Below are 11,414 nucleotides of genomic sequence, written 5' to 3'. Positions count from 1 at the left end.
ATCAGTGTTCACACCTGGACCTGTTTAACCTGGACTCTAGAGACCAGATCAGTGTTCACACCTGAAACTGTTTAACCTGGACTTTAGAGACCAGATCAGTGTTCACACCTGGACCTGTTTAACCTGGACTCTACAGACCAGATCGGTGTTCACACCTGGACCTGTTTAACCTGGACAGAGACCAGATCAGTGTTCACACCTGAAACTGTTTAACCTGGACTTTAGAGACCAGATCAGTGTTCACACCTGGACCCGTTTAACCTGGACTCTAGAGACCAGATCAGTGTTCACACCTGGACCCGTTTAACCTGGACACTAGAGACCAGATCAGTGTTCACACCTGGACCTGTTTAACCTGGACTCTAGAGACCAGATCAGTGTTCACACCTGGACCTGTTTAACCTGGACTCTAGAGACCAGATCAGTGTTCACACCTGGACCTGTTTAACCTGGACTCTAGAGACCAGAGCAGTGTTCACACCTGGACCTGTTTAACCTGGACTCTGGAGACCAGATCGGTGTTCACACCTGGACCTGTTTAACCTGGACTCTACAGACCAGATCGGTGTTCACACCTGGACCTGTTTAACCTGGACAGAGACCAGATCAGTGTTCACACCTGAAACTGTTTAACCTGGACTTTAGAGACCAGATCAGTGTTCACACCTGGACCCGTTTAACCTGGACTCTAGAGACCAGATCAGTGTTCACACCTGGACCCGTTTAACCTGGACACTAGAGACCAGATCAGTGTTCACACCTGGACCTGTTTAACCTGGACTCTAGAGACCAGATCAGTGTTCACACCTGGACCTGTTTAACCTGGACTCTAGAGACCAGAGCAGTGTTCACACCTGGACCTGTTTAACCTGGACTCTAGAGACCAGATCAGTGTTCACACCTGGTGGAAGCTTGTCTTGTCATCTGATCTCAGGTGTGTTTGTCACAGATGGTTGTGTTGTGTTGTGTTGTGTTGTGTGTCTCCAGGTGGACGGATGCTACGACATCAACCTCCTGTCTCTGACGTAATGAGGCCGGAGGACTTTGTCCTGACACTGAGAGAAGCTGCTGCTGAACCAAGCATGAGGACAGAGATGAACCCGGCTCGTCCTGATTCTGTTCATAATCACTAGATAGAGATAACGATGTAAACGTGATATTTAACCTTTCAGCCATGCTGCATGAACTTTATTCCTTTCCTTCCTGTGAGGAGCAGCACATCTGAACAGTAACACCTGTGGACACATGAGGGCAGCAGTGTCCTGCTGGAGGAGAGAGAATGAACTCACGGAGGCGTCAGCTCATAAACACTGAGAAACTAAAAGCTGTGCTTCTTCTGCTTCAGCTGGAAAATCATGACTTAACTTATTATAGATGGAGTTTATAACCTCTAACCGTTATCTACACCAGTCATCACACCTGGAATTATTAATAACAATCTAAGGTTAATAAAAATAGAGAGGAAAGTTGAGATTTAAAGGAGACCACCGCCGTGGGGTCCCAAACTCAGGATGCCCTGTCCCCTCTAGCTTTCAGCTGGGCCCCTGGAACAGACTGTAGACCTCATCCTGGGGGGGTCTACGGTCTGTACCAGCCTGTGTGGTTATAAAAGGTCAAAGAGCCGTGAAGACCTTTAAAATTAATCAGGAAGAGTCGGTTCTAGAACGTACCAGGATCCAGAGGAGACCTGATGGAACCAGACTCACATGATCCACTGACCTGGTTCTGGTTAAAACCCTAATATTCATTTAAAAGTCTGTTAACAGCTGTTAAAATCCACACGTGATGGAAATAAAAGCATGTGTCTTAAATGAGATGGGGCTTGGATTCGTTTTTTCGTGACGAGAGACAACAACAGGACTGATGCCGTTACCGTGGGAACCAGCCCAGGCTAGAACGTGCTTTGGGAACTGTTGTGGTGCAACGACAAGACTCAGTCTGTTTATTGTCCACCAGACTCCTGCAGACAGACGTCTAACCTAACACAGCATACCTCCATATATATATATATATATATATATATGAGTCAGTCATAGAACAGAGTGGAACAGTCTTTCTAGTCACTGCAGAACACAAGTTCTTCAGAGCAACAAGATTTAGTTTCAGATCTGGAAGATGCTCAGTATAAACAGTAGGGGAAATATAAATCTAACTGGATCATACAGATCCGTAGCGTGTTATGCACATTGTCCTCCAGTGTGTGTAGCAGTTATGATCCAGTGAAGCTGTATAATAATTACTGATAACTTTAAGAAGCTTCTCAGACTGGACGTACGTTATGTTTCTGACTTCAGGATGAATCAGGAGTCACTGCCTCAGTGAACTGAGCAGATCTCAAGCTCCGTTAACTTGGGCCATCGTAGAGAAGACTTGATTTAACTGGAGCTCCTCCTCCTCCTCTTCCTCCTCCTCAGCTCTTCATTTACATGAAATATAAAACAACATTATCGACTGTCAGCGGGTGAAATACAGAGGAGGTACGTGTTACTGAGCAGATGAAGCAGCTTCTGAACTATCTGCGTCATAGAACGGAGCTCTGATGAGTTTTAACAGCTTTATTATTTAACAGGGACTTCATTGAGACTAACCCTAACCCATTAAACCACTGCTTCTCATCATTAATACAACATTTACCTTGAGTTCTGCTAAAGTCTTTAAAACAAATCTTACCAAGTTGGGCCTTTGAGGGGAGGGGCCTCTGTGGATCATCCCACAGATACTTGATCAGTTTGGGATCTAGTGAATTTGGAGGCCAGGTCAACACCTTGTGCTGTTCTTCATGTTTTGTTTTTAGTTGTTCCTAAAGTGTTTTTGTGTGTGTGTCTGTGTCAGGCTGCATCCTGCTGGGGATGGCTGCTGCCATCAAGGAGTGTCATTGCTATGGGGTGGGGGTGTCTGGTCTGGTCTAGGTGGGGTGCCTGGTCTGGTCTGGGTGGGTGCTACATGTCTAAGTAACATCCACACCAATGAATGCCAGGTCCAGAAGAAGAACCAGCAGAACACTGAACTGTCTCCTGTCAGTGGTCATAATGTTGTGGCTGATGGGTGTAACTCTTTGCTCTGATTGGTTGGATGATGACCCTGAGGTCTCGTTGTTCCCTGTATCGGTTGAACTCTGTTGCTGTGTCAGGCTCCGTCACGTCTTCAGATCTGTCTTCTGTCTCCTGAGCGACGTGGAGCTGACGAGGACCGTCCGTCCGTCCGTCCGTCCGTCCGTCCTGTCGGCCTCAGGTGACGGAGGAAGAGGAGCAGAGTGATGGAGGCGTAGAGGCTGGTGATCTGTGTTAGAGAGGAAAACAAACCATTCATCACTTCACCGCTGCAGGTTCACTCTTCCATCAGTCTGTCTCTTTCTAGTGAACATAAACACGGTGTCCTTCCTCCTCCTCCTCCTCCTCCTCCTGTTTCAGGATGCATCAGTATGCAGGGAGCAGGACGAGGGCCAGGCGTATGAATTTAAATGTCAAGTGCACTTGAGTAGGCAGCTGCCTCTGCAGATTTGTGGCGCTCTGAGTTTTTCCGTTGCTGATTTGTATGTGAGGAAGGTGCACAAACATCCTCCTTTCCTTCCTCCGTCTGTCTCCGTCTCTGTCTCTCCCACGTCCTCTCACCTCCTTTGCTTTTCTCAGCCTTTCTGCTGGAAGCTGTGGATCGAAGTCGAGAAAGTTTAATGGTGCAGCAGCCTCGTTCTCAGCGGTCAGCTCAGGAAACTTTCTGTAGATCAAACCAGAGGGACACGATATGATTCAACAGCATTATTACATATAAATCATGTTTTAGTGCTTAATGAACATGATTTAATTTAATCAACTATTATTTCACCAAACATTTTATGGGACATTTATCAATACTTATTATGATTAAGTGTAGTTTCAGCTCATTGTTGTATCTGCTGTTTAGTTCAGAGTCTCAATGTCGTGTTCTGTTAGACCTCTGACTAAAACAGTTTGTCTCCTAGTGGACAAGGTGGAAATAGATTCAGATTCAGATTCAGATTCAGAATGACGCGTAAGAACAGGACAGTTTGAAGGAACAAGAAACAGAACAACACAAAGTAGAAGAAATAACTAGACCATGAATGTTTTAACTTTCTAAACTGTCCATGGAGGATGTAAAGGGAGATTACAGGGATTATATATGTGCATGTTATTCCAGAGGCAGGATGGGAAATTAATATAATGAAACATAAAAATAAAAATAAGTGTCTCTGGGCTGATTGTTTTAAACTAAGAGTCTGTTTATGCGGTCAGGGTGGTGGTGGGGAGGGTTAGCCCTGACATCCCTGGTCGAAGCCCAATGACCCAAAGAAGTAACCTCTGGGATGATTCAATGAATCCAGCATCAATCATAAACCTGCTCTTCCTCTGATGACCTCCTTTAAACCCCCCCCCCCCCGTCCCTCAGAATCCTTGACTTGATCCTCGCAGCGTTGCATCACTCCCCGTGCTGAGCGACGGAGGCCTCTGCTGCTCTTCACCTCGACGCCATGAATCATTTATTGAGATGAGTGTGTGACAGCGGTGTCGTAGCCTTTTCTCTAAAACCTGACAGCAGGAGAAAAGACTGAGCTGTGGAGGCAGCGCTCTTCATGCTGCTCCAGGCGTCTGCAGACGACACCACGCTTTAACTCAGGACAGAAACAAAGTCACTTTAAAGATGTTAGTGTGTAGATTCTGGGTCGTCCTCATCCAGAGGATCCTGACTCTGGTTTAGAGCTCAACCAGAGAATATTAAAATAAAATCATGACTCATTCATCTTCTTTTCTTTTGTTTTTCCGTCGTCTGCTCTTTTTCTGTTATCTGGAGAATTACCTCCACCTGCTGATGATCTGAAGTCATTCTTCACTGCTGACCGATGAAACCAGACTCTGTCACGATAACATTTAAAGATCTCAGTCACTGGTGGTTGAACAGAACTCCACCTAAACACTTTAATCTGTTTTATATTCTAGTTGTGGAGCCTGGCAGAGATTCAGTTCGAAGGGTTTTATTAAACAGGAAGAGGAAGACGTTCTCCGTTCTCCTCCACACGTCGTCTTTCTCTTTATCAAGAAATAATCTTTTTATTAAAAACATTTTGAGGAACAGAAGCTATTTCTCATCTGAACTTCCTGTAAAAACTTTAAGCTGCGTATTATTAACGTATAGAACTATATGAGACTTCTATCTTGATAATAATGAAAGGAAAAAACAACTCCATACGCTTTGGTTCTACTTTTAATGCTGCTGTTCATGATTTATGATTCTATTCTGACGGGATCTGAAGGAACTGTTTTAGTTGTTGTTCTCCTCTATATCCACATTTATCCAAAAACATTAAAGAAAGACAACTGGACGCAGAGTCTCTTTATTTGTAATTTGGAGAACGTAAACTCTGAGAGCTCAGCAGTCCAGTCAACCTTAGTGGTCTGTGGTGCCATGGAGGACAGACAAAGGCTCTCTGTTGGGAACGGATTCTGCTCCAGCAAAGACCAGATTGTTTGGAGGCGGGGCTTAATGTGGCGTCACCATCTGAGAGTATTTATTCTCTGTATTATAATGAAATCTAGATGTCACCAGACCCTGACACTGAGAAGAACTGAGTCTGGATGCGTCGGACTGAGGTCTAGTTGGTTGAATTTCAGAGAAATAAAAATGAATTATTAGACTTGACAGCTAATACTGTATCACACTGTGTACTGGTAGCAGTGATAAGTGTCCAGCAGAGGGATAGTAATGGGATTGTTGTTACACATATCAGAGACGCCATCAGGACATTGGCACTAAACCAAATATACAACTCTGAGGTGTTTTAACTGATAACTCAGCCTCCCAGAGTCTCTCATGACCTTCTATGAAAAGTCTGAAGAGCCAACTCTCTGCTGTGAGAACATCTCTAGATGATGAATTAAACGTACTGAAAGACCAGAGCGTCCTGACTTTATTTCTACCACCTGAGAATTAAACTGAGGGAGGACACTTCCAGGAGGGACAACTGAAATGATGCTGACTGGAGAATACTCAAAGAGAAAATGAACAAACAAACTGACTTCCTGTGAGAAGAAATAAGAAGTGAATCAAAAAACAAAGCAAAAAAAAGATGACTGGACTCGTTGTGTTTGTAGAAGACGTGTCCTCCAAGAGGAACCTGTTCTGATCCTGTCTCCAATCAATGGTTCTCTGATGATCCACTCATGTCCAGAGACTGGTGAGGACAGATGTCCAGGCTGATGCAGATTAATGTCAGATTATATCTCAGTCCATCTCCTCTGATCAGAAAGACATCTTCCTTTACTCCTCTGTCAGTCCATCTGTCTTCTCTGGGTGAAATGAGGACGTTGTTGTCCTCTAACGAGAGTCCTTGGACTGGTATTGATCCATGTTTGCACCATTACTGCACTGTGGTAACCTCCCTGCTGGAGGTTTTTCTACATTTAGCAGAGTGTGTGACGTGTCTGCAGCTCAGTAAAGCTGACAAAAGCCCATCACTAATGCAGTCAGTTTGTTGTGACAGAGACAATGTGTCCTTCAGCGAGTCGTTTCAGATTTGACTCATTTGTGATGTAGATGTGTTGTTCTGAATGTAAGCTCCGCCCCTGAGCTCTGTCCCTACAAGGCTTCAGACATCCACGTACACAGTTAGCATTTGGAGCTAATAGTGTTAACATGTTCTGCTGTTACTGTGTGACATCAACCAGGTGTTTATCAATGCAAAAATGTAAAGGAGCCACTAAAACCACAAACTATGAGAGCTCCAAAGAAACTCCACCTGCTACGCCTCCGTGGACCTTCAACTGTTTCCATGGAGACCAAATCAAACGATGTGGTCAGATACAGGTGTTTAGATCTAAACATCTTCATTAATGATAAAGAGGAGCATCTCATCTACTGGAAAAAGAAGACAACAAGAAGATCAGGACAAGAAGGAGAAGAAAATAGAAAAGCCTTTATTGTTGTTGTGTGCACGATGCAACAAAATCGCCATCACATCTGCTTTTTGCTTTTAAGAAGAAGTATGTCCTCCTCCATGTCCTCCTCCTCCATGTCCTCCTCCTCCAGTCCTGAATGTCTAGAGTCTTAGAAGACGAACAAGATGTCTCCACGTCTCCATCGTCTCTGTCCACATTGATTCCATCTTGGTTCATCTTGTTTCTCTACCTCCATGTTTCTGTCCCTCACCTGATGATGATGATTAGTAAAGGTTACCATGGTTACCGCCACCACAATTTCTCCTCCTCATCCATCAAGGAGACTCATCTGAGTCTGAGCAGTGATGATGGACCCCTGCGTTAGTTAATGGGACGTCTCCATTTTCAGGCCGACAGTCTCAAAGAATAACGAGGGATTGGGTAGACAGTGTCTATCTTTCATATTCTTTAATAAATTATGAAATGTTTGATTTCAAACCACTTAGTGATGCACATGCAGCAAATCATACCTCCTCCTCATAACTAGAACAGGAGCGATGGGTTTTGTTTGGAGGGCATGTTTGATTTACATCACAGTTGATTCATTCACTTTACTCTGTGCTGTTTCTCTTATTTGTTCAGTTTTTTATGCAAATTGCTGCCAGATAAATGCACAAGCCAGTCTGAGAGAACAATAAACTCTTAATGAGGAAAAACTCAATGTAAAAACTTTCACAGAAATAATTCCAGGTTAGATTTCAGTGGAATTACTCACACAGTCTGTAAAGATGAGTAACGGAGGCAGTAAGAAATAAATGAGAAAGTGAGATAAGACGTCTGGGCTCCAAACATTCAGGACTATATTTTATTAATCACTAAACAGTCTCAGTGTGTGACTCAGAAACTGGTCCAGCTATTATTAATATGACATTTTCTTTTAGCCTCATTTTACGCTCCAGTATTTATTTTAATTCAGTTTTCTGTCTCACGCTATAACGTCCAGAGAGAACTCCAGGCCTAAATCAAAAGCAGCTCAGTAGGTTTAGATATATTTCACAGCTCAGCGTTTCCAGTTGTTTCCTGTTCTGTGCCTCTGCCTTTTACTTTAGTCTTTAATATTTCAGCATGATCTGGATCTGCCGTGTCTGTGATGACGTATTATTGTCATCACTGGTTCATCAGGCTGGACATTCAGTGTTTTAAGAAACCTGGTGACATTTAAACCGCTCTCTTAAATGTTTTCTTGGCGGGTGGCTTTCTTAATTATTACTTCGGCGCGTAGAATAGAAAAATGAATAAACTTTTTATTAATTAAAGTTTACTACAAATATTGCGTGTCGGGAAAAAATGGGTTCAATGAGAAAAGAAGAAGTTAAATGCAAAAGAAAGGTAGAAGTTGAAAGTTAAAAAGAAAAAGGAAAGAAGTGCGGAGAAGAGCGTGTCCCTCTGGTTTTATCTGTTAATTATTCAGGGCGTGTGTTGGATCAGGTTTCCAAATTCTTCATGCAGAAAGAGAAGGGAACGCCTACAGTTCTTTGTCTCAAGATATCTTATTACCTGATCTTCTTAACCTACTTTATATTAACTAATTTAATCATTCCATCACTCATTATGGCTCATTAGCAACGTTCTTGCCTATGCAGCAACACTCAACATAAGATGACGTATCTGAATGACAAAATCAAAATAACTCGAAAACATCAGTAAACTAATAACGCCATGTTCTTCAGGATATTTTACTGATAAAGGAAAAGGTTGTGGTTTCTAAAATAACAATTCCAATAGTTATAGCTACTACTCATTTAACGTGGTAATGGTTTAAAAGAAAGAAAAATGTTTTAAGGATAGCCGCTTGAGGGCGCTGTTGATCCATCTTTACTGTGAAAAATTATGTGAATTTGGGCTAGGTTTATTGAACAAGGATCAAAATCATCTCATTGTGATCCTAACCACTTCCTGAAAAACAATATATGACTCACCAGGTTTGTACAGTTTCAGTAGATATAGTATCAAACTTAGGTTTTTACAGAGGAGAACGTATCAGAGTTTTGCTCTGGGAGAGGAAAGTTATTTACGACTGTTATCTGTTTTCACTCCCCTGGTCACTCTGGGAGAGGGGGAGGAAGAAAGTGTCTGGCATGTTTGCATGTGTCTCTGAAAAGGAAGAATTAACAAATCACAGATTTAAGACATAATGAATATAACATTAAGGCTTCTAGATTCTGTTCATATGAAGTAGGAGAGGTAACTCCTCATCCGTCCTTTTTAGTTCTTGAGATCATGTTGATGTTCTTTTAATTTTAGATTAGATTAGATTAGATTCAACTTTATTGTCATTACACATGTACATGTACAGAGCAACGAAATGCAGTTCAAGACTAGATCAAAAAAAGAGAGAGTGGGAAATTCCACAGAATTGTAAATCTGTCTTTTTGGCTCAGTTGACATCTGTCCAGCATCTGGACTTGGCACCTTTATGGCTAAGATGTAAAGGTTGGTCCGTTAGAAGGGTTCTTCCGCAGGACAATCTCTTAAATTCACTTTCCAGAGAGGGGGAGAGACAGAGAGGACGACAGGATCCCCTACACAATTAGCCTGGTCATTACCATCCTATGTTTCCGCCCGAAATTTGATTTCGGTCTGGCACGGAGTCTGGCCAAATTGCACTTCCACGGTTCGCGTGTAACTGCGCCAATCAGCGAACAGTTGAGTGATGACGCAGAACTTGCATGCTGAGTTGCTTGTAGTCCAGCGAAGCTTGTAGTTCAACAGCATAGCAACAATGGCGATGGAGGAAGAGACGCTAGAAGCCATCCGCGAAGTTGTCTCAACTCTCGAGAGCATCACGGAATTAAAACCAGAACAAGAGGCTTGTCTTGTCAATTTTATAAATGGCAAGGACGTCATAGCTCTCCTTCCAACTGGCTTTGGGAAAAGTTTGATTTATTTAACTGGAAGCGGAAGTGGTAAGCGTAAGAGCCTGAACTCTTACACAATATACGTCATTACCAAACGTTGCTGATTGGTTAAGGGAACTCCAATGATTTTAAACCTCAAAATAAGCATCCGCCCATTACGGAGACAGATTCCTATTATATTGGGCCAGACTAACGTGCCAGACCGAAATCAAATTTCGGGCGGAAACATAGAATGGTAACGACCAGGCTACTACACAATATTCCGATTCACTCAAGTTATGAGTGTGAGATTTTACTTTTCCTCAGAGGCAGCGCCGCTGTGCATAAATCAGATTGTTTAAATGTGAAAAGTGTCCACTGGTAGTGGCACTTGCATGCATGTGGGTTCATGGATTCATGTGTCACTGATTAGATCAAAACTCCTGGGCCCGTATTCCTAAAGATTCTTAGCGCTAAGAGTTGCTCCTAGTGGCCAAATTCTAAGAAAATTCTTAGAATCATGACGTTTCCCTCTCAAAGTTAGGAGTAGCTCCTAGTAAAGATAAAAGCTATTCCTAAAGAATCTTAGCTCTTAAGAGTGCTCCTAAGGTGAGGTCTGCTAAGAGCAGGGAGGAGGACTTTTAGGAGGCTTAGGAATTTCTTAAGCAGAGGAGAAAATGGCTGAAAGAAGAGACAGGAGAGATATTCTCCAAACACTGAATGACAATCAAGCTTGTTACAATCGCAATATGGTCCCTCGTTAATCGCGGGAGTTACGTTCTAAAAAGAACCCGCTATAGGCGAAATCCGCGAAGTAGTCAGCTTTATTTTTACCATTTTACCATTATAAATGTTTTACGGTTGCAAAATCCCTCACTACACACTTTATACACTTTTCTCAATAACTTGCAAACATACCGCACTTCAGTCACACTGCCAGCGATCAAAGATACTGTATATGTACATTTGGCAAGCTGAACGCATTCTGTACTGTACAAGAGACACCGTACGGAGGAGATTGATTGACAATGGGCTACAGTCCCTTAGCCAATCAGGACGCAGAAAACAATGCACTGTTTAAAAAAAAAAAAAAAAAGAAAAAAAAAAACATGCAAAATTGCACTAAAAAAATCCGCGAGGCCGCGAAAGGTGAACCGCGTTATAGCGAGGGACTACTGTATCATCCAGGGGCGGACTGGGAGGGAAAAGTGGCCCGGGAGTCATTGACAGACCGGCCCACTTCACGCACGGCGTGGGGAGCCAGCCAGCCAGCCAGCCGGCAACACAATTTTCATGTACCTTGATGAAAAACACTGCATTTGATGTTGTTTTGGACCATAACAATATAGTAATCATTAACCTGAACCCTTAAGTAGCCTACAGTGAAATAATTACAGCAGTATAGTGATTTTACAGCATGTAATTTTAATGAAAACAGGTCATTAATACAATAACATTTGTCAGTCAGTCAGCGCTTATTATGGAGGAGGCTGGGTGGAAGTGGTTGATGTTGACAATCTGTGGGTCACAGTCCTCTCTGGAGTCCCCTCTGGAACATACATGCTGGCCTATATGGGTGAGAGACAAAAAATATTACTGAAGTTACAATATCCTTTAATTGTTAGTTTAA

The 11,414-nt window shown here is 42.8% G+C and overlaps 1 protein-coding gene across 2 annotated transcripts in view; it reads left to right on the top strand.

The window, feature by feature from the left end:
- Positions 1 to 1,806, top strand: part of nicn1 (nicolin 1) — a 12,182-nt gene extending 10,376 nt beyond the window's left edge. For both annotated transcript variants that reach the window (XM_084543705.1, XM_084543704.1), the window contains exon 7: positions 988 to 1,806. Coding sequence is in view for 1 of the 2 variants with exons in the window: in XM_084543704.1 (XP_084399830.1) it covers positions 988 to 1,029 (42 nt within the window). In the remaining variant the exon portion in view is untranslated. The remainder of the gene's footprint in view (positions 1 to 987) is intronic.
- Positions 1,807 to 11,414: the final 9,608 nt, after the last annotated feature.

This window comes from Chelon labrosus (genome assembly GCF_963514085.1).
Source record: "Chelon labrosus genome assembly, chromosome: 4".
Lineage (NCBI taxonomy): Eukaryota > Metazoa > Chordata > Actinopteri > Mugiliformes > Mugilidae > Chelon > Chelon labrosus.
The sequence above is the reverse complement of the archived record's forward strand: the minus strand, read 5'-3'. Positions and strand labels throughout refer to the sequence as shown.